Below are 23,347 nucleotides of genomic sequence, written 5' to 3'. Positions count from 1 at the left end.
TAGAGGATGGGTGAACGGTGTGTGTGTGTGTGTGTGTGTGTGTGTGTGTGTGTGTGAGAGAGAGAGAGAGAGAGAGAGATCTCTGGTTTCTACTTTAAATAGTTTCACTCTGTCAAAGGACAAATCCACTTAGGAATTAACTTACTGTTACATACTCCAAATGTACTGTTATCTACAGACTTGTACAACTGAAGAGAGAGAGAAAAGAAATGAGGTAGGAGGTGAAGGGGGATACTTTACTTTTCAGGCTTCAGGTCTCTGTAAACAATGCCTAGGTTATGTAGGTGATCCAATGCAAGGGCCAGCTCTGCAAGGTAGAATTTCACATCCTCCTCTGTAAACATAACCTAGTAAGAACTGGACAAATTTACTCTCTCATCAAAGATCACACAAAACAATGCACAGCATCAGAACCACAAAGAAAAATAAAGAAGCCAAATGTAATAAAATTATGATGTTTGCACTAAAATGTGAATTAGTCAAGCTGATGATTTTTGGACTAATTTAATGACCAAAAAGAATAAATAAAATAAAAAATAAGAAGGGTTAGCAAAGTGACGTTTAGACTTTTTGTTTGATGTCTGACGGCATGTTCACAATCAGTGTTGGGTGTAACACATTACGAGTAAATACAGAGGCTGACTAAAGATGTCTTTAAGTATTAAAACATCTGTGTAAACACCAGAAATTGCCCACCCACACATCTTTTTCATGCAGAAGTAACGCATTGCTTTCCATAAAATGTAATGATGTAACATACTTAGTTGCTTTCATTGGGAGTAACACGATAATGTATTTTTAAAAGTAATGTTTCCCAAACCTGCTTACAACATTCAGAATAAGTAAAAACAACAAGAAATCTACAAACATAATATACAGAAAATTGCTTTAAGATCAAAAACAGCGCTGCCGATGAAGAAGGTTAGCACAAACTGACGGCCTATTCACACGTGGCATGAATTTTTGCAGTGAAAAGATGTTAAAACAAAACACAACTAAAATTCACACTGGAATGAAGCTACATCTTTTTACCACTGCATTGAGCAATTTTGTTGTTCACTTGTTAAAAACTGGACAAAACAATTCACTTTTGGGTGACGTGCCTGGAATCTGTATTACAGAGCTGTTGATACTGTTGGTCTCCGAGTACGAGAACATAAAACAACAAGTGAAAAACAATTGATGACAAAATGGTAATGTGACATGCTGAATACATATTACAACAGCTGTAAAATTTTTATTACTAACATTACCCCACTATTACTGTTAATATTCTTGACATTATATATTACTGATTATACACTGTATCCTGAGTACATGACTATATCACACTATTTTATTTTCGCTGGTCTATTCCAACATTCAGTTCTATGTTAGCATAGGGCTGGGTGGTTTTCTGATTTTTCCGATTAATTCAAATTTGCATTTTGATAAGATTTTTTATTTTATTTTTAAATCGAGATTTTGCAAAAAATATTACAAACGCTATAGTTAGATACGTTGTAAATCCACCAAAGGCTGAATAAGGAAGAGAAAAATAATTCATAGCGCTTGTCTTAATGCTGCTCCCGATCTGATCAGCTGCACATATGTGGTGCGCTCCAAATGAACGTGACAGGTTATCAACATGGAGACCGATATAAAAGAAAGCATTAATATTCCCAGTACGACTGTACACAGTGTGATTGTAGCTCAGCTTCGTCCATCATGCAGGTATACACCGGCTTAAGACCACAACTGGCCTTGGCGTGCGCATGTTGATGAATGGTCTCCTTTCTTTTCTTTTTACCTATAAAATAAAGTGTTAGTTACGTGACAGTTATGGGCGCTTCATTTCAAATCATGGAGAGGCTATATATGGGAGAATCAAACATCCACCGCTCCTTTTGCCATGATGATTCAGATAGATCACTAATTATTGCTTTGTTATGTGATGTGTTTAAAGTGTACTGCATCTATAGCCAACATTTGGCAAGCGATCATTTTGACAAACTTTGCTAGCTGAATTGTAATGATAAATTATTTCATATTGTGCGCTGCTCAATGTGAACCGCTAGAGGGCGCGTCTCTATCTGCAGGGGTTTATGAATATACACACAAATTGTTTGATATACAATGAGTGCTTTCTAGATGAACTTGATAATTTATATTGATTTCTAGATAACTTTCTAGATAGACTTGGTTTAGATCAAATACCTACACTGGCTAATAATTATTTTACAGTTTTATTATTCCATTATTTCTGAACACTGGGTTTATTAGATTTTAATTTATTTTACATTTACACTGTTGACACCTTCCCCCTGTGGTGCATTTGTAAATTTTTCTTTCACACCTTTGTTTGCTATAATGAAAAGAACTTGGATTTCTCTGACCAGTTTAACATGCATTCTAATAAAGAACAAACTCAGGAAAAAAAGAAACGTACCTTTTTCAGGACACTGTATTTTAAAGATAATTTTGTAAAAATCCAAATAACTTTACAGATCTTTATTGTAAAGGGTTTAAACAATGTTTTCCATGCTTGTTCAATCAACCATAAACAATTAATGAACATGCACCTGTGGAACGGTCGTTAAGACACTAACAGCTTACAGACAGCAGGCAATTAAGGTCACAGTTATAAAAACTTAGGACACTAAAGAGACCTTTCTACTGACTCTGAAAAACACCAAAAGAAAGATGCACAGGGTCCCTGCTCATCTGCGTGAACCTGCCTTAGGCATGCTGCATGGAGGCATGAGGACTGCAGATGTGGCCAGGGCAATAAATTGCAATGTTCGTACTGTGAGACTCCTAAGACAGCGCTACAGGGAGACAGGAAGGATAGCTGATCGTCCTTGCAGTGGCAGACCAAGCGAAACAACACCTGCACAGGATCGGTACATCCGAATATCACACCTGCGGGACAGGTACAGGATGGCAACAACAACTGCCCGAGTTACACCAGGAATGCACAATCCCTCCATCAGTGGGACTGTCCATAATAGGCTGAGAGAGGCTGGACTGAGGGCTTGTCGGCCTGTGGTAAGGCAGGTCCTTACCAGACATCACCGGCAACAACGTCGCCTATGGGCGCAAACCCACCTTCGCTGGACCAGACAGGACTGGCAAAAAGTGCTCTTCACTGACGAGTCGCGGTATTGTCTCACCAGGGGTGATGGTTGGACTCACGTTTATCATCAAAGGAATGAGCATTACACTGAGGCCTGTACTCTGGAGCTGGATTGATTTGGAGGTGGAGGGTCCGTCATGGTCTGGGGTGGTGTGTCACAGCATCATCGGACTGAGCTTGTTGTCACTGCAGGCAATCTCAACACTGTGCGTTACAGGGAAGACATCCTCCTCCCTCATGTAGTACCCTTCCTGCAGGCTCATCCTGAGGGCTAGGGCCATTCCCCCAAGAAATGTCCGGAAATTTGCAAGTGCCTTGGTGGAAGAGTGGGGTAACATTTCACTGCAAGAACTGGCAAATCTGGTGCAGTCCATGAGGAAGAGATGCACTGCAGTACTTAATGCAGCTGGTGGCCACACCAGATACTGACTGTTACTTTTGATTTTGACCCCCCCCTTTGTTCAGGGACACATTATTCCATTTCTGTTAGTCACATGTCTGTGAAACTTGTTCAGTTTATGTCTTAGTTGTTGAATCTTTTTATGGTCATACAAATATTTATACACGTTAAGTTTACTGAAAATAAAAGCAGTTGAAAGTGAGAGGACGTTTCTTTTTTGCTGAGTTTACAATTTGAATCATGTTGGAGTACATTTAAAAGCTGAAAAAAATCTAATCGTGAATCGTCCATAAGTTTGATCAAAATTTTGATTTTATTTTTTTGCCATATCGCCCAGCCCTATGTTAGCGATGGTCTGTATTTTGTATAAAAGTATGTGAATAACTGGAGCGTGCATCGCTTTTCTTCAGGTATGTGAACATTCACATCAGTCCGAATATTTTTGGTGCAAATAAATCTGTGATTTAAGTAAGGAATAACTGTCAACCAATCAGAATTAAGCATTCAACAGTGCCTTTCTGTCACATTGCTCATCATGTGAATAGGCCTCACGTTTATAACTGAACAATATCAATGAGGGGCAGCGGTCATTAGACTTTGTTACAATACATATGGACATTCATTAAAAGCCATCAATTGTTTGATATATTATGATCTGGAGAAAGAAAAAAAGATACCACAAAGCAGTCATATGTGGAGTTTAGTTTGAGTCTTGGATATATTAAATCAGGCAGAGAAAGCTTTTAAAGTTCAAGCAGAACAAGCTAGAAATGCTTACCTCTTTGGATAAACGCGTAAATACATCCCCACCCCTGAGAAAATCCAGAATTAAATAGAGTTTCCCTTCTGTCTGAAAGGCTGCAAATAAGTGGAAAAACTATTTTAGACACACACATCGATGTCACTCATATTATAGGCTGAATCCACTTTACAAACCGACAAAAACCTACATCAGGTCAAACATTCCGTGTCAATAAAAGCTCAGTACACAGGGACAGGAATAAAAAACAAACAGCTTATTCTCCTGTCGTGTCCCTGAGGTAGAGATGGATGAATGAGCTCAGGCTGTTCACACGAGTCTTACCATAGTGCAACTTCACAATGAAAGGATGATTGACCTCCACCAGAATATCTCTTTCCATCTTCGTGCGAACTCTGTCCCTCACTGCAACACAGTGTAAACATGCAACTCATCACACCGGACAGCAGCAAAGTGGAGCACAAGTCTACAGCAAGAGATTGAGTGTCAGCAAGATGGAGAGGTAACTGTGAGCGATTTCACTGTTCTATTTAATACGTTTAATTTATATAGCGCCTTTCCAGAGCTCAAGGACGCTTCACAATAAAAAACAGTAACATAAACATATATTGTCTATAGACAATCATATGGACAGTGGACAGTTACCCAGTCTGTATATGATCCGTCGCTGCTAACACAAAGGTAGGAAATATGTCCATATGATAATTTTATAAAAAAATAAAATAAAAAATAAAAAAATATTGCAAAAATAAACTTTGTTTTCAAAACAGCTTTCTGAACATGCCCCCCATCTGCCGTCGGTCAAACAAAGAGATGGTCCCGCCCTCAAATCGTGCCACTGGTTGAGTCAATGTAATTGTGTTTGTATAGACGGGTCGCTCAAAACAAACAGAGCACTATAGAGACCGAGTGCTTGCAGTTTTCTCTGCATATTAAGCTGGGATAGGAGAAAGTATTTTAACACAGAAAGAATTACATACTTGAGCTTTAAAGTGTACTATTTGTGCACTTAATGCACTTGCACCTTTAGAAGTCATTTATTCATATTGAACTTGCAATCACACTTTAAGGCTGTAAAATGTGGAAGATATTGCACATGGATACAATGGCATGAAAAATACGTGAAAATATACTTATATATATATTATATATCTTTTTTTGTTCAACTTTAAATTTAGACTGTTGTTTTTAGAATCTTTAATTTTTACATTCAATTATATGACATTATTATCTGCAATAGCAATATATTTCTGTTTTAAATTCTTCACTTTCAGGAAAGAACTTTGAGATTCTGTGTATACTTAATGTATGCTTTCATTCAATTCATGTTTTTAATATGTTTTCACATCTCCACAGCAACAGTCATTAATAGTGTGTCATTAACACTCAGGGCTTTTTCCTGTATATGGTCTTCCACATGCGCATCAAAGTTAGCTTACTAATGCAATTATTTTTTATTAATCAACAATTGCTTAATTGCATTTTATGTTTACATTGAATAAGAGTTATTTTTCATCACCTGAGCATCTGGAACCTTTCAAATTTGACACACTACTTTAAAGGGATAGTTCACCCAAAAATTTTAATTCTCATCATTTACTCACCCTCATTCCATCCCAGATGTATATTACTTTCTTTCTTCTTCAGAACACAAATGTAGATTTTTAGACGAATATTTCTGCTCTGCTGGTCATCACAATGCAAGTGAATGGTGACCAAAACCCCAAAAAGCACAAAGGCTGCTTAAATGTACTCCATATGACTCCAGTGGTTTAATCTATGTCTTCTGATGTGAACCAATCGGACCAAAATATAACTTCCTTTTCACTACAAGTCTTGACAGCAGTCTCCTTGGTGATCGTGATTTCAAGCTCGATTACACTTCTTATAGTGCCATCTAATGCTCTGTGCATGCGTCAAGCACTAGGAAGTGTAATCGAGCTTGAAATCATGATCGTGTCTAGAGACTGCAATGGCATGATACACAGTGAAAAAGGAGTTTTATTTTGGACTGTTCTCACTCAAAACCAACTTGATCACTTCTGAAGACACTGATTAAACCACTGCAGTCATATGGATTGCTTTTATGTTGCCTTTGTGGAGCTTCAAATTTCTAGTCATCATTCACTCGCATTGTATGGACCTACAGAGCTTAAATACTCTTCTAAAAATCTTCATTTGTGTTCTGCAGAAGAGCGAGAGTCATACACATCTAGGATGGCATAAGGGTGAGTAAATGAGAGCATTTACATTTTTTGGGTGAACTATTCCTTTAAGATGCTTTGTGAATTCCAAATAAACATGATTTAATTAACATCTTTTTCTATAGGACAAGTTATAATATTCTGAAGGTACACATGAGTAGACCACTTCTCCATAACAGATATTGTTTTCCTTTCATCAGGCTCTATGATCAGTTTTAAGGAATATCTGAAGGCAAAAAAGGCCAGATTATTTCCTAATATTAAACATCACGCAAACAGAACAAACTGTAGAGTATATGACACAGCAGGAAAACTGTGTCCATAGGATAGAGCAGGGCGAACCACTTCAATGAGAAGCATATTTAGCGTGTAAAGCGCAGAACGCAAGATGAATATCATTATACTTTCTTTAGCTTGGGCAGTCGCCTAAAAATTCTCAATGCAGGAAAAACCATGACACTGTTGTGTATGTGAACCGGCAATGACCAATAACATATCACGCTAAGAGTTCATTTGAAGTGCTCAATGCAAAAACGCTGGAAAATTTGACATGAAAAAAATGTGGTGTTCCCTTTATTTGGACAGTAAAATTCATTTGAAGCACACAATAAATCGTAGTTATCTCAAATAATCAGTCAAAGAGATAAAGAACAGTGTCAGAAATTGTCAGCATTCTGAGTTTGATTCATGCATGAATAATCATTTGTTTTGTTTATGACTGCTGCACTTTATATTCAACCATTTTTCCCTCAAGAAAGTTCATTTTCGTCAGCATGAAAACCAATTCCTTTGTAAAATTACAATGACAGAGCTATAGGCAGTTGTCCAGGCCACCAATAATGCTCCAGCATGCAGCAGTAATAAGCATGAATGCTTATTAGCGGCCAACGGAACAGCAACTAGCTCCAGAGATCAAATTACTGTCATTGTGAAAGGCGCTGAACACTCACCTTTTAAAGATGCCTTTTTGAGCACTTTCATTGCATACAGCTGACCAGCGTCTGGACCCATTAACTTCCGCACCAGAAACACCTGAGGTCAAGACAGGTCACAGGTCACCTCTCACTCTACATACTTCATGCCCCCAATATCACAGTATATGAACACGGAACGTGATAGTTCACACAATATTGAAAAATGTACAAGAAACTGAATCAGATCATCGGGTGCATAAGAGCCCATTTCTTGTTGAATGAATATCATAAATTAATAATATGACATCCACATTTCAATCTGTGTTCTTGTTCATATTTTCTTGTGACATCAGCCAGTAGCGAAGTACTAAGACTGAAAAAGAGGATGAATAAAAGTAAAAAAAAAAAATAGCAGCAAACTTGTGTAGATTTCTCAAATGAATTTAAACAAAGGCAAAAGAATCGGAGACCTTCCCAAAGGAGCCTTGCCCCAAAACCTTGAGCAGCTCAAACTGGCTGGGCTCAGCCTTCTCACAGCCCTCCTTCACATGATGAGTGATGGGGATCTCTTTATAAGGCCCCTCATCCTGCACACATACAAACACACACACATACACATTAATGCACAAAACTGAACAAACACATCCTGATAACTGGTTAATTTTCTTTTGTGATGTGTGGATTGAAAAGCCTTCTACTTTATGTCTGTGTGTGGCAGCGTATACTCCTGTTTTCTTTATCAGTGCTGTTTAATATGGTTTTAAACTAGTTTAATCACTGAGACATTTGGTGTTTTGCAGCAAAATATTCTGTGCCGCATCTGTGAGACCAGTCCGTGAGAAAACGCAATTGCTCTCGCGTGACACAAGTGCATTGGCATGTTCAAATGAAAGCAAATCCAATGAAGCTTGTGAACAACCTTCTTTTGTAAATAAATCGAGCTGCAAATCGGTTGTATCGTGTCGGTTCTCGCGTTAACATGCCAGTGTGCTTACTACACAATGATGATTCTAAGACTTTATAGATATTACAGTTTCATTTTCTGTTAAAACTTGATTTTCTGTAAAGCTGCTTTGAAACGATGTGTGTTGTAAAAAGCGCTACACAAATAAAAATGAATTGACGGCAGCGTGAACTGATTCCCCTCATTGGCACGCACTGGACAGCGAGTGGAAACAAAAAATTATAGTGAAAATGACTTAAATATTGATCTGATTCTCACCCAAAGTGATCGTATCACTTTAGAAGGCATTAAAGGTGCACTAAGTAATATTTTACTCATTAAAGAGATTTACTCCTAAAGAAATTGATAATAATTTTAAAACGTAAGTATAAGAAGACTCCAGTCATATCAGTAACCTTATAAAAGCTATTTTATTCTACATGGAGAGGGTCCACTCACAGGGGCTGCCATGTTAGGATCACATGACCAGCTGTAACCGCTCTGTATTAAACACTTTCACTCATGGATGATATTAATTATGGCTGACTTTGACTAGTGAACTTTTACAATGACATCAGTAACTGAAATCTGTTGTGTTTGAATGATGCTGCATCCAGGCCTCTAAGTGTCAGTGTGAGGCCAATACAACATACATAAAAAGTTACTGAGTGCACCTTTAATTTAACCAATGGAGTCGTATGAATTACTTTTACTACGACCGTCTGTTCTTTTTGGAGCTTTAAAGTGCTGATCACCATCCAGTTGCACTGTATGGACCTACAGAGCAGAAATATTTGTCTAAAAATCTTCATTTGTGTTCTGCAGAAGAAAGAAAGTCATACACATCTGGAATGGCATGAGGGTGAGAAAATGATGAGGTCATTTTAATTTTTGGGTGAACTAAGCCTTTAAAGACACATTGTTTATCTAGTAGTCAGAATACTAAAGTTTGGTATCATCATGACAACCATGGGCAGATCCAGGGCTGGGCTACCAGGGCTTAAGCCCCGAATGTTTTGATCATCTTTTTGTAGTGACATCTTAAGTACCAGTGCTTGGGTATCACGTTGATATGAAAACATATTACATTTTATTATTTTAACATTACATTTTAAAGTTAGGGTAATATACTGTATATAAATGAATGATTCCTGTCTTTCTACAGTATTGATAACACCAAATACAGACTCAATTCAGTACCCACGAGCTGTCTTGTTGGCAGCTGCATTCCAGCTCTCATTTAACCTTTGTGTGCGCATGCAAGAAGAGAGCTTGCAGCATGCGATTGCGGCTGTGTCTTGGAAACTGTGTTGAGTTGGTCCATCCAGATGCAGTAAGTACCAAATATTTAGATGTATAACCCTGAAAACAAGGAGTAATATATACAGATGTACTCGAGGAATTTGCTAACTTTAAAGTCACGAGCCAGGACATTTGTGTGTTTAGCAAAATTCTTTATTAAGACACGATGCAAAAAATATAGCAAACTTTAGGCGATCTAGCTATTATTTTTCATCTCTAATACCTAGTGGTGGGCGATATACTGGTAGACATGATAAACCGGTAGAAATTTGCCAACTGGTAGGCTATATATTTTGGATTATCATCTCTTTCGCGGTAATGCAAAATTGCCACACGAGAAATGTGTACAGCACATAACACAAACACTTTACACACTCTGTTGGATAAATGGAGGAAGGCGGAGCAACTGCTCATTCCTCAAATTCATTTGAATGAGAAGATAAGAGGAGATTATGAAGGAAAAATTGTGTCCTCCGTGGTGTGGAATTGGTTTGGCTTTAGAAAACGTGATAGTGCAGAAAACAGCAATTTGCAAGGTTTGTACATTGTGTATGTCGATATGTATAAATCAGTATCAGTGGTCAGGGCTTCACGTGAGACTGATAAATAATGAAACATAGTTTTTCATTGACAGCTGCACGTGTCATTAGATGAAAAGCTTGTCTAGAACGCGAGAAAAAATGACACAGAACCTGCTTCTGCAGCATGAAATTTCGCTTGAGCCACCGTCAAAGCAAATTCAATGAGATTCATCCCGCGCTGCAAACATGCCTCCCATCCAAACACGTGCAGCTGTGTTTTGTGCGAGTGTTGCGCACGCAGTCTGAAACACGCAAGTGCGTGCTAGTCTTCATTTGTGCTCCTGTGACAGAAAAAGTGCAGATCACACCCGTTACTCATTCTGGTTTCTCTCGATGCCAAGTGGGTTTTTAAAATACACATCAAAACCCTTTCTAAAATTCTGTTCCAATGATGTTTGATACCAGGAAACAAACCAGCCATATTTTCTATCAGATATTTTATATGTTCTTTATATAGAGATTACTAAAAACACTAACAGCCTAATTAAGTGTTTTATTTATGGATTTTGTTTTATGTTATTTTACTTTTTGCATTGTTTTTGAGATGTTACGTTTCTTGAGGATAGTTATAACAATAATTATAACAACAACAACAATAATAATAATAAAAAGAAAAATAAGAAAATTGGTGCACATCATCAGACTGAAATGTGGCATTTATTATTATTATTATTTTACTTTATGTTTGTCAAGTACAAAATAAAGAGAACATTATACAAGATGAAGTTATAATTTATAAAGTATTTAATTCACTGACAGGATTACTCAAAATTACACACTGCGACATGGCTTAATATATAATACAATTTTATAGATTTTTCAGAAAAATGTAACTATATCGTGATATAGGATTTTGGTCATATCGCCCACCCCTGCTAGTACCTATTAAGCCTATTTACAACCTGCTTTCTTGTACATTAACTTAAGCACCGGACGAATCAATGAAAACTGTATACAGCCATACACAATGTGTGTAAAAATACGGAAAGCCAAAATGGACAAAATAGTGTTGTTTTTTTTAAATCACTTTTTAAAGTATAGGTGTTAAAACGATCTTCGAGCATATCTAAGGCTGAGAGAAAAGTTAGTGAGACTTCAGTTTACTATATAAATGACACAGATGTATTCAGATTTTTATTATAAAGTGTATTATATTCCATCAAAGTATTGCCACATATCCACAGAGGTCTGGGCTAAGCCCCGAATGTCCACTGACCCTAGTACCGCCCCTGATGACAACCCTCATTTTTTTAGTCACAGTGAGTGTGCTATGGATGTATATGAACATTGAGGTGTCAGACACACACACACACACACACTCTTACTCACACAGTGTGTGTAGGACTCCTCCTCCATCGGCTCATCCATCATCTGATGCCCATTCATCTGAAACACAGTCAAAACATTCACTGTGTGAAAAATGTGATTTTTGACTGTTTTTAATTAAACAAAGTCTCAGCTTTCTACTTACGTCAATGTTATCATGAAATTAAAACTAGAAATGTTGTTTTTATGTGCTTTAATGTGTTGTGTGAAATCACTTCAGCTGTCAATTCAATCGGAAGCAAACCGTTCAAACGGGCTCTCCTCCAATCAGCGCTGCTCCTAATTACAAATTACAACAAGAGAAACAAAACATGAATGAACATCAGATGGGATGGCTGTAGGCCTGTCACGATAATTACGTTATCGACTTATTGTACGATATATGGACATGACCTTGATAATTTTTACTGACCTCAATATTGCCCATTGTGTTTGTATGCATGTTTGTTTACATAAGAATGAATGTCACCAACATTTTATCTTTTTTTAGCGTGCTTCCTGACTCCTCCTCCACGTGGCACGTGACCTTACCAACGAGCTTACGTCATCCCTCTCATGATCGCGTGTCACAGAGATGTACGGAAGCGAAAAAGTATATAAGTATTGTTTTGTTTCTAAAAATAATCAATTGTTTGGATTCAGAAGAACTTTATTTATTGACTGGAGTCGTGTGGATTATTTTGATGCACCCTAAATATGCATTTTGGACCATCAAAAAAAATGGAGTACATTCACTTGCATTGTTTGAAGGAGGAGGCTAAAAATCTTAAATTCTGTTTTGATGAAGAAAGAAACTCAGATACATCTTGGATGGCCTGAGGGTGAGTAAATCATCAGCTAATTTTCATTTTTGGGTGAACTATTCCTTGAAGCCGAATGAGAGAGGAGAGCCCATTAACGTGAATGAGCCGACTTTGTTTTTAAACAGTGGCAATACAACTAACTAGAGCCCGACCGATATGGGATTTTTGAGACCGATACCGATTTTAGAGAGGGAAAATTCACCAATTAACGATAAGGTGACCGATACAGCTAATTTTTGAGCTGGAATGAAAACAGACCTTTTCTATGTGGATTGTACACTAATTTTGAACCGATATGACTATGCAAATGTACTCAGAAGGCTGCTTTCTTAAACAAATATTTTATCAAAGAACATTTGACATTATTATTATACAATGTCAACAAATTGTAGAAATGAACACTGAGAAAATAAAGAATAAATAAAAATACAATAAATAGCTTAATAAACATCAGTACTGTTAGTATATGTCAATTGCTGACCATTAAAATAAAGAATAAATAAAATAAAATAAAAATTAGTACTGTATGTTTAGTATCAGTCAAATGCTGACCATTAAAATAAAAAATAAATAAAAATAAAATAAATAGCTTAACATCAGTACTGTTTAGTATCAGTCAATGGCTGACCATTAAAATAAAGTATAAATAAAAATAAAAAATAAATAAATAGCGAAATAAACATCAGTAGTACTGTTCAGAGTCAGCTCTGTAAACAATGGAGTCGGCTCGAGCTCTGCTGGACAAACTACACTATGACACCAATTCTAAAGCAGTTTTCTGCATTATACGTTCTGAAAAAAAGTTTTCATAGCGGCGCATATCGGTAAAATATACGGCAATACCAATATATCAGTGAAAGGCTAATATCGGCCGATATTAGCTACAACTAACCTAAAAGCTCATCTAAAACATAACCAACCCATGCTGGAGGATAAGCAATCTCTGCATGGATACATAAACTCCATCAATAGCTCCGAGGTGCGTGTGTGTGTGTGTGTGTGTGTGTGTATGTGCGTGTGTGTGTGTGTGCGCACGCACAGGTGCATACCAAAATGTGTATACATGGATGTGTTTTTAATATGCTTTATGAGCCGGAATTAATGTTATACAAACATACCGGTACCGGTATCGGAATCAAGTCCAATACCACCCTCATGTATTTGTACTCGTAAAAATGCTCCGATACCAAAAACCGATACCAACATTCAGCGCACAGATTAAAATCACGTCATGGCAACACTCGAGGTCACGTGATGCCATGCAAGGAGCAGACGTGTGAGCGACGAGCTCTGCACACTTTAATTATTCTCATGTTATAATCTGGTGAATTTTAATACACCCAGTTACACATTTGCTCTTTGAGGCAAAACATGGCAAAGAAGTCAAAATCCTCGGGCTCTGGAGACATTAAAAGACACGTACGTGTTCAGGATGAAAGCCCCGACAGGCCTACAGACCGGGGACTCGATTTAGATGGCGCGGCGGGAGAGGTGATCCAGCGTCAGTTGTCCAACATGTCGGTGATGTTGACGAAGATTCTTGCTGACTTGGAGGACCTCGCTGTAATACGTCGATCGATTACAAAAAATTCTCTGAGCTAGTTACAAGAGTGACTGATGTTGAGAAACGAATCGATTTTTTGGAATCTTCAGAGAGGGAATTAACCACTAATCCGCCCGCGACCAAAGTTGATTTGGAACATCTCCTTGAAAAGCTTGAAGATCTTGAGAATAGAAGCCGCAGGAATAATGTTCGAATTGTTGGAATTCCAGAGCATGAGGAGGGCAGAGATATGGTGAAATTCCTAGACAAGTTTTTCCCGAGTCTGCTCGACATAACAGGCCACAAGCTGGAAATTGAGCAAACTCACAGAGTCCCAGCTCACAGATTTGCTGAAGGAGAAAGGCCCTGACCGATTCTGGCCAGATTTCTGAGATCATCCGATAAAGATCTTGTGTTGCGCCAGGCGAGGAGCAAAGGGAGGCTTTCTTGGAAGAACCATATTTTCTTGTTCCCGGACTTTGCGAGTTCGACAAGAGAGAAACGCAATCGGTTCAAGGAATGTAAGGAACACTTACATCAGAAAAAGATCTCGTTTGCTCTGATGTTTCCAGTCAAACTGAGAACAGAAACGAAGGTCAGTCGCAAAGTATTTATATGTCCCAATCAAGCAATGTATTTTTTATTGAATCAATGGATGAGTAAACCATTGGATGTTTCTCATGTGAGTGGGTCTGACTCGCTGTACTTACTCTTGAGGAAGCTGGGCGACATTTTGGGTTTTTTGCGTTGGCTCCGCCGTGCGGCTGGAGCTTGTTTTGTGAATAACACTTTTCCTTAAAGAAACTTTTGCATTGATGAAAGATTACTTTTGCATGGAAGTTCCCATCCAGTTTGAGAGTGGTCACTATGGATGACTGCAAAATATCTACATGCTCACACAAAGGATGTCTTTTATATAGTTGACGGATTGTGTAAGTCATGGTATATACTTTTATGCGGCTCCGAGTGAATTGACTCGATCATCCGGGAAACCGGGATGCCGGTTTTGTTTCTTTTTGTATTGGTTCCGCCTAGTGGCTGGAGCTTGTTCTATTGAATAACACTCCTTTGGAACAGCTGTGGACTAATCTACTCGTTCTTCGTGCTTATTCCTCCTGCTGGCTGTAGTTTGTTTTTAGTTTTTTTATGGGACATTGGAGTGATTGCGTCATCCGCTGAACTCATGACAGCTGGCTCACGGAACATTCGTTTGTCTGTCTGAGGAATCTGAACAGTTTATATCGGCTGGAATTTGTTTTGTGGAAGATCACATCTTTGAGACAGTTCTGTGAATGAATCTACACATTCTTTGTGTTCATTCTTCCTATTTGCTGGGTTTATTTTACAAAGTATTTTCTGTTATGTAATTTTGCCTCACAAATTTGTGAGGCAAAACTGAGCAATCAGATGCCAAAGTTGTCGTGGGGGCTCGTGTGCGTTCATGGACATTTTGGGTTTAGAGGGATTGTCGCCGGTTGGCGCTTTCGTGCGTGGGGTTAATGCGAACGTTTTTCTTTTTTCTGTTTGTTTTGTTTGGGGGGAAGTTCGGGGTTTGATTGTTTCACTAATGGGGAATGTGGTCTGTATAATTTTGTTTTTCACACACAATTTTTTCTATTATATCAAAATGTCAAATGTTAATATGAGTGTACTATCTCTCTCCACATGGAATGTGAATGGGTTGGGGCACCCCATAAAAAGAAGGAAGGTTATTACTTTTCTTAAACGTAAGAAATATGATATAGTGTTTCTTCAAGAAACGCATCTTTCATCGTAGGAAGCTGAAAAATTTGGGAAGATATGGGGTGGACATGTTTTCTTTAGTGTTGGCTCAAGTAAGAGCAAGGGAGTCATTATATTGATTAATAAACATCTACAATTCAAATGTCTCAAACAGACTAAAGATAAATTAGGAAGAGTCGTTATTGTGTTAGCTGAAATTCAAGGGCAAAGTTTGATTTTGGCTAATATTTACGCAACTAACGCTGATGATCAGGGCTTTTTTATAGATCTTGAAGGGATGCTGCAAGCTGCTGGCATCCCTCATGATAGAATATTGGGAGGAGACTTTAATCTTTTGATGGACTATGTCCTTGATCACAGTGAAGCAAAAGTGTGTAAACCCCCTAGAGCAACATTGACGCTTCACAGGATGTGTAAAAATCTTGGTCTTACGGATATTTGGAGACTTTTGAACCCATCTGGTAGGGACTATACATATTTTTCATCAGTCCATAAGATTTATTCTAGAGTAGATTTTTTATTTTTTTATATCCAAATTCCTCATTTCATCTGTTGTTGATTGCTCAATTGGAAATATCTTAGTCTCAGATCATGCCCTGGAGAGTTTAGAGCTGTTGCCATATACAGAGAAAAAGAAATCATATAGTTGGCGCCTTAATGTGTCCCTTTTGTCTCCTGATTTCCAACAAATGTTAAAGACTGAAATCAATGTTTATATGGAGACCAACTGGTCCTCAGTATCCTCTGTGGGCGTGGCTTGGGAGGCACTTAAGGCGGTTCTTAGGGGTCGGATCATACAGTATGCCTCATTCATCAAAAAATCCAAAGCATGAGAACTTGTGGAGTTGGAAGGAAATATTAAAAGTGCAGAGGCAGAGCTGAAGCGCCGTATATCAGCTGATGGCCTCAGAGAATTGACCCAATTGAAATATAGATTTAATACTATTTTGTCGCGGAAAGTGGAGTTTTGGTTATTCAGGGCAAGACAGTCATACTTTGAGTCAGGTGACAAAGCAGGAAAGCTTTTGGCTAGATATATAAAGCAGAGAGAATCTTTTTCTATCATTCCCTCAGTGAAATCTGCTGGTGGTGAAATTTTTACCTCAGCCACTGATATTAATAATGCCTTTAAAGAGTTCTATATTGATCTTTATAGTTCCACATCTTCGTCTACTGATGAAGATATTAGAAACTTTGTGGAACCATTAGAACTTCCTAAACTGACGATTGAGCAAAAAAACTCTCTTGATTCTGAGATAACCTTGGAGGAGCTTGACAAGGTAATTAAGTCCCTACCTACTGGCAAGGCTCCGGGGCCAGATGGTTTTGCCGCAGAATTTTTTAGATTCTGTGCTACAGAACTGGCTCCACTTTTGTTAGAAGTTTATACTGAATCATTAAAGAATGGAAAGCTTCCTCCAACCATGACACAAGCCCAGATCAGTCTGATTCTTAAAAAGGACAAAGATCCAAGCGAGTGTAAAAGTTACCGTCCAATCTCCCTGATCCAACTAGATGTAAAAATATTGTCAAAAATTCTGGCTAACCGATTAAGTTATGATATCTCTTATACAAATAAATCCAGGCTCATAGAAACACCATATAAGGAAAGCTTCAGACCCGCTAGTAAATGATAATAAAAAGCTTTTAACATATATGCGAACAGTAATAAAAGTGTTTTTTTTTTTTTTTTTTTTAATGGAATGCATTCACATTATAAAATATTGATTTAACAAACACTCACATGTTTGTTCTAAAACGAAAGTGAGGAACTTACAGTCTTTGCATGCTTTTGCTGATATGAGGTTGTCAATTAAACAGTCCAAGAGGTCAATAAAAATGGTTTAAAATTAAGCTTTTGTGTAAAAAAAATTTCAGTTCACACCGGCAGGAGAATTTCCACCACCATTAATCTTCTGTGGTTCAGTTAAACGCATCGCCAGCGTCATTGGCAAAACTTCTCTGGTAAATCATGATGGTAACAGTGATATTTCCCTTGCAACAGGAAAAATCTTTTAAAAAATTTATAGATTGCCTGAAAAAGGTCTTTGACCAAAACGCTGTAAGATTTTACAGATTTGCAAGCTAAACGACAGTGTTCCGACAGAGTCTTTCCATGAACCTTTCATCCCATTTCACTTCTGCTGGGAAAACGATAAGCAGAGTTGAGAAAAAACTATAGCCTACTTTGAAAAAAATAAATGCAAGCAGCAAAGAAACATTTCTAAATAAGTTTGTTATTTTTTAAGGTTAATTTCACAAATTTAATTATTAGTCATTTTTTTCATAACTTATTTAATTTTAGTTATATCAAAACGTAGTCATGTCAGTTTGCCTGAAAGAACACAACACGTTTGGATGCCTTACGCACGAGTTACACGTGGTTGGGAGCAGGTGTAAATTTTGTTCAAACCAACTAATGTTTTGAAAATACAAAAACTTTCATGAATCCAAAAAATTTACATTAGAACGGCTTTACGAATGATTTACACAAAAAAAAACAATTCTGCGCATTTCATAAATGAGACCCATTAATTTACACATGCAAATGAGCTTTGCAGCAAATGCTTACTTTTTTCCATTCAAACACCTGTAATTTATCAGACTCTGAAAGTCCCAAAAACTAAAATTCTGATCAAGTGAAACAAGAATCGAATTCTAATTTAGTTCTATCCAATAGGATTATGTGGTTACCAAAATCACTTTTGACTGCTTGTTCTGCCCATGTCAGCACTGTGTTTACTCATTAAATACTGTGTGTGGACACAAAGGACTAAAAACGGTTCAAGAAACAAAAAAGAAAATGAATGAAATTTTTAGAGAACGTAACCGAAAACTGGAACAAAGGGATTTTCAATTGTTCTGGATTTTAAAATAACAGTTTCAATGCTGGTAACCGGTTCTAACCGGTTAATTTTGTTCCGATAATTTTTTTCATGAAACTGAAGACCAAAGGGTTTATCACAGTATTTTTCTGGAACTACACCTCCTCATATTGCCCAAAAAAATGAAACGTGATTTGATCCTGAAGGAAACTGCTGCATCACACATTTCTTTGCCTAATTGCCCATTGTGGATAACGCATTCTATGAATGAAGACTTTTTTAACAACTAAGCATAATTACTACATATACACAGCAAATTCTGTGGTGTTAAAATTTCGGTGAAAGCCCCTAAAGAATTAGTGTTAAAATCCTAGTGAACATGTACTTCAATTAACCTCAGCTCGGGTTAAATGTTGCCTTCTAGCGGTGTGATTTTTTGGTGTTGTGCTTCTGAACATCCATTCAGTGTTTATTTTACATACAGGAACTTTAAGTTGTCAACACAGTCCACATTTGATGAGCAACTCAAAAATTTCAATTACCATATAAAACAAAATAAAAATTGAAATCTTACCTTTTGTGTCATCATTTGCTTTCATCTCAAGTTTCCACCGAAATATCCACCATTTTTTAGGCGGATATTTCGGTGGAAACTTGAGATGAAAGCAAATGATGACACAAAAGGTAAGATTTCAATTTTTATTTTGTTTTATATGGTAATTAAACTATTAAGCCATCCCATTGTTTAACTTCAACTATGAAATCTGTGTCTGTGAGCAGATACATTAAACGTTCCTTTCATAATAAGCCCAAGGTGTGACTCATAATTTTCAATTAACAGTAGCTGCCTCGTTTTTTTTAAGCTCATACACAAGCTTGACATTAAGATTTGACTAAAAATGGTTGGCTTTGGTGTAAAATGTTTTAAACAATAAACATCTCACCAAAACCCACAGTTCATATGATTCACATTAGTTTTTTTCATAGTGGAACTGCCTTTCTTGAACATACATTACATTTTCATTGAAGAAAACACACGATGCGGGTTTCAGTACCAGTTCAGTGTTTATTTTACATACAGGAACTTGTATTGAGTCGACATGCTCCGCGTTTCAATATGGACTCCGTTTGAAAAACTGGTGGACAGTTTGGTCAGCTTGGCATCCAATGAATGTAAGTGAAATACCAAGGTAAGCCTTCTTCATTTTAATATGGGAACTTAGATAAGTAGTTTGGTCCGTAGTTCGCACAGTGAAAACTATGAAATGGTGGATAGGACAAACTGAAAGGAAGATTTTGAATCGTTTTATGCATTTTATTTTACTTTGAAAAAGGCTTAGACCTATACTGATCACAGAGTTTAACGAAGGAACATTTACTGATGTTACATGTTATGGGGCACTCATGTTAGAACAAGTACATGTCTCCATCTTCTGACTTGTAGCCAAGGCAGTGTTTGATTTAGTGCTCTTGTGCTCTGTTTAAATGCTCTAATGTGATAAACCCTATATACTAAACTGTGATTCTTACAAAGTTGTACTGATTTTTGCAGCCTTTGTCCCTTGCATTAAAATAAATCAAACTCTTTTTTGAAGCTTGTGTTGTTTATTTACATATTGAATACACAATCATTTTGAGGAATACTGAGAAATGTATAGGGAACCGCATGGAAATTACATTTTTATAAGGGTGTTAAATGAAGTCAATATATACGTTGAGAAATAAACACTTTTTCAGAGTATAGTAATGAGTGCTAGGGAGTATATATTTACCCCGTCAGTGTAAAATTAAACATTGAATTAGAGTTTAATGCACACTTGCACAGAGTAATATATAATTCATACTAGAGTATATTTTTACTCTCTTGGTGTAAAATAATTAACACTGTTGCAGTGTACATATTCAACACTTTTGAAAGGATTGCTTGAACACCAAGCAAGTGGGACTCATATAGACACCAGAAAAGTGTGAAATTTAACACCTGTGGAGTTAAATGTACACTGGCCAATTGCTGTGTGCATGCACAGCTAATACAAATACAAGGAAGACATTACACAGAGGTAAAAAGTACATTTCTCAGTTATTTCCAAGTCCTCACTAAATTATTGTTAGATATGATGCATTAATACAGATTTGATGCTGTCAAGTTTTGACTCAGTAGCAGATCTGTAAATAAAATTATACTTAACTGTTAATTAACTGCTTATGATTTCTATGCCGATAAATCGTACACACAGGAAAAATATGAATTGCTTATTTTGGTGAGGCAACTGGCTTATTTTGGGCTTGTTTTTCCACACCAGCTTGCTCGTCTATTTTGTGAGATCTGGCAACACCGCAATTGAAATTTCACACATCCCTTAGCACAGTACTGTCATTTTATAAAGAACGTTATTAACCGTTCTTTTATTTTGTTCTAACCGATAACCTTTTGGAAAGGAGGCTGCAGAACTTCTGAACCAGAATGAAAAAAATAATGTTTTTGCTCAGAACGAACCGAAATGAAAAACATTTCGTTTTTAGTCCCTGATGGACACTATACAAAACTGTACAGTTAAATCCCTCTATGCTGATAATGACTATGAAACACAATAAACAAACAACATGACAGTTATGTAACCTACTTTAAAACAATATGCTGAATATTTGACTCTTCCCCTGTTTAAAGTGCATGATCTGTTGAGGTATAAGAGAGACACACATCCCAAATAACAGTACAGAAAACATTAATAACATCTATAATGGATGGATAGATAACGTGTCATCTCTTTACACTGCAAAAGCGGCACACAAGCTGAATATAGGCCGATGCCATGAAAAGGTGCATTTACACAGACTGTTTAATTCTGCACTGAATCAATGCTTTTCCTTTAGATATTGAGACAAGCAGACAAACATGCTGTATTGAAATGTGTCTTGCAGCAGTAAACAGGTTTCAGTCCGTGACTTTCACTTACAGATATCACAACAGAGTACAGATGACACTACAAAGAGCAGTGGCGGTATATAGTTCATGTTAATATGTATATTTGTGTGTTTGTTTCAGTTACCAGTCCTATGGTGAATCTAGCGCTGGCTAACCTTCATCGTCATCATCAACCTCAGCACAAATTCAACTCACACTTATGTGTCGTGTTTTACATTCTTCACAACCACAGGGATGGCGTTATGTGATGAAGGGTCACATTCATTAATGTCATGATCGATTAAGGGACATCTTTATGAATATGCTAACAGCTCGTGCTAGCGCTGCTGTCGTAACGCGAGTCTCCACACTGCGCGCGCACCCGCGCGCGCGACAAACGCAAACACGCACATCAGCACAAACACGCAAAGCTGATCGTGAACGTCACTAATAATCAATACTGATCAATCAATGCGCTCATAAACGCGTCATACCTCACCGCTGACGCTCTCCACCTCCATTTTGAGCGAGGACTCCTGCGCGGGGGCAAAAGATATCATAGGGTTCAACTAGAAGGGAACTCCGCGGGGCATTTCTCCGCCATGCGTGACAGTTTAACGCGCGTGAGAATCAGGTGACGCGACTGACCGGACCTTACGAACCACTAATGCTGTTCCCCTCGCGTATTCACACAAATATGGCCGTCTCTGTCCGCGCGAGCTGAAGACGCCAGCGCTTACGTCACTGTGACGCAATTCAGTGAAGGATTTCCCCATCGGAGGGCACGATTATTGACCGCCGCATAAGAATAATTACAACACAGACACCTTAAGGGCGAAATTCACGCATACGTTCATAGACCTAACTCTAGAAAGAATACTTTGTCGCATTATTGTAAATCAATCCTGGTACTGGGTTGCCAGTGAGCATTTTAAAATCCAGGCAGCCTGAAATCTTCCTGCAAAAGTGAATTAAGAGGCTTATGGCTCATCCCGTCTGTCCTGACCCAAACAAGAATGCTCTAAGCCCCTTCTCCAGCCCTGAGGCTTTAGTGATTCCATGTGCTGTATTTTGAAGGCAGGTTGGGAAAAGAGTTTGTGCAGTGTTTAATATACAGTATTTGTCAACAGTCTGGGTGCAGACATGCACTCTCATATGCTCAGTCAGCCATCTGTACCAAATCATGATGGCACTCTAAACTCTTGCGGTCCTCCTCCGAGTAAGGGTGCAAATGTAAAAAAATCAATAAAAATACCGTGTATTTGGGACAGACTTTAATCAGCTGATGACACACTTTTATTTGTTTTTTCATATAATACATACAAAAAAAAAAAAAAATTATAAGCAGAAGTCATGACATTGTTGAGATAAAAGAGCATATTCTACACACACTTTTGATTAAAGAATTCCAAACAACACATCAGCAAAATATCTTTTCAAAATTTTATCAATATGAAAAACAAAGCGCACATACAACAAAACCTCATCTTTTTAAATGTTTACTGAACAAATATACACGGCTCGCCAACCTGGATGGTTGCAGGCAGATTGTATAACAAATAAACAGACTGCAAGTCTCACACACAGGCGTAGATTGCAAAAAAATCATAATATTTATATGCACAATCACACTTCTTCAGAAATATTGATGATAGACCAAATGTTGCTATTTAAATATCAGGAATTTTGCAAGCTACAGTGTGCAGGAAGGTATTGTCTCCTGTCTTAATATTTTAGAGACTCACAATAATTCTAAAATCCACTTTTAAATAACAATAACAAAGGTTTAGTTTCAAATTACTTTTAAACATTAGTAATTGTTAAACATTCTCAAGAAAAACTATTAAATCAAAACTGAATAAATCTCTGGTAAACTAGTTAAAACTGGGTAAAATAAAATAAAAATTCAACAATTACACCAAAATGTGATAATATATATAACATGCACACAAAAAGCAAGTGATATTCTGCTCACTTTTTTTC

At 37.3% G+C, this 23,347-nt stretch overlaps 1 protein-coding gene across 7 annotated transcripts in view; it reads right to left on the bottom strand.

Annotated features, from left to right (window-relative positions):
* Nucleotides 1–22,095, bottom strand: part of LOC127418144 (ribosomal protein S6 kinase alpha-6) — a 49,745-nt gene extending 27,650 nt beyond the window's left edge. The window contains exons 1-8 of one of the 7 annotated variants that reach the window (XM_051658553.1): nucleotides 21,859–22,095; nucleotides 11,761–11,824; nucleotides 11,549–11,605; nucleotides 7,864–7,980; nucleotides 7,430–7,511; nucleotides 4,600–4,680; nucleotides 4,294–4,373; nucleotides 241–347 (exon numbers count right to left, since the gene is read on the bottom strand). In XM_051658553.1, the coding sequence (XP_051514513.1) occupies nucleotides 241–347; nucleotides 4,294–4,373; nucleotides 4,600–4,680; nucleotides 7,430–7,511; nucleotides 7,864–7,980; nucleotides 11,549–11,605 (524 nt within the window). In that variant the 5' untranslated portion in view covers nucleotides 11,761–11,824; nucleotides 21,859–22,095. Of the gene's footprint in view, nucleotides 1–240; nucleotides 348–4,293; nucleotides 4,374–4,599; nucleotides 4,681–7,429; nucleotides 7,512–7,863; nucleotides 7,981–10,330; nucleotides 10,501–11,548; nucleotides 11,606–11,690; nucleotides 13,723–21,858 lie in introns of those variants that run through there. The other 6 variants (XM_051658555.1, XM_051658550.1, XM_051658556.1 and 3 more) reach the window with 6 other exon arrangements.
* Nucleotides 22,096–23,347: the final 1,252 nt, after the last annotated feature.

The sequence above is a fragment of the Myxocyprinus asiaticus genome, chromosome 27 (assembly GCF_019703515.2).
Source record: "Myxocyprinus asiaticus isolate MX2 ecotype Aquarium Trade chromosome 27, UBuf_Myxa_2, whole genome shotgun sequence".
Classification (NCBI taxonomy): Eukaryota; Metazoa; Chordata; class Actinopteri; order Cypriniformes; family Catostomidae; genus Myxocyprinus; species Myxocyprinus asiaticus.
The sequence above is the reverse complement of the archived record's forward strand: the minus strand, read 5'-3'. Positions and strand labels throughout refer to the sequence as shown.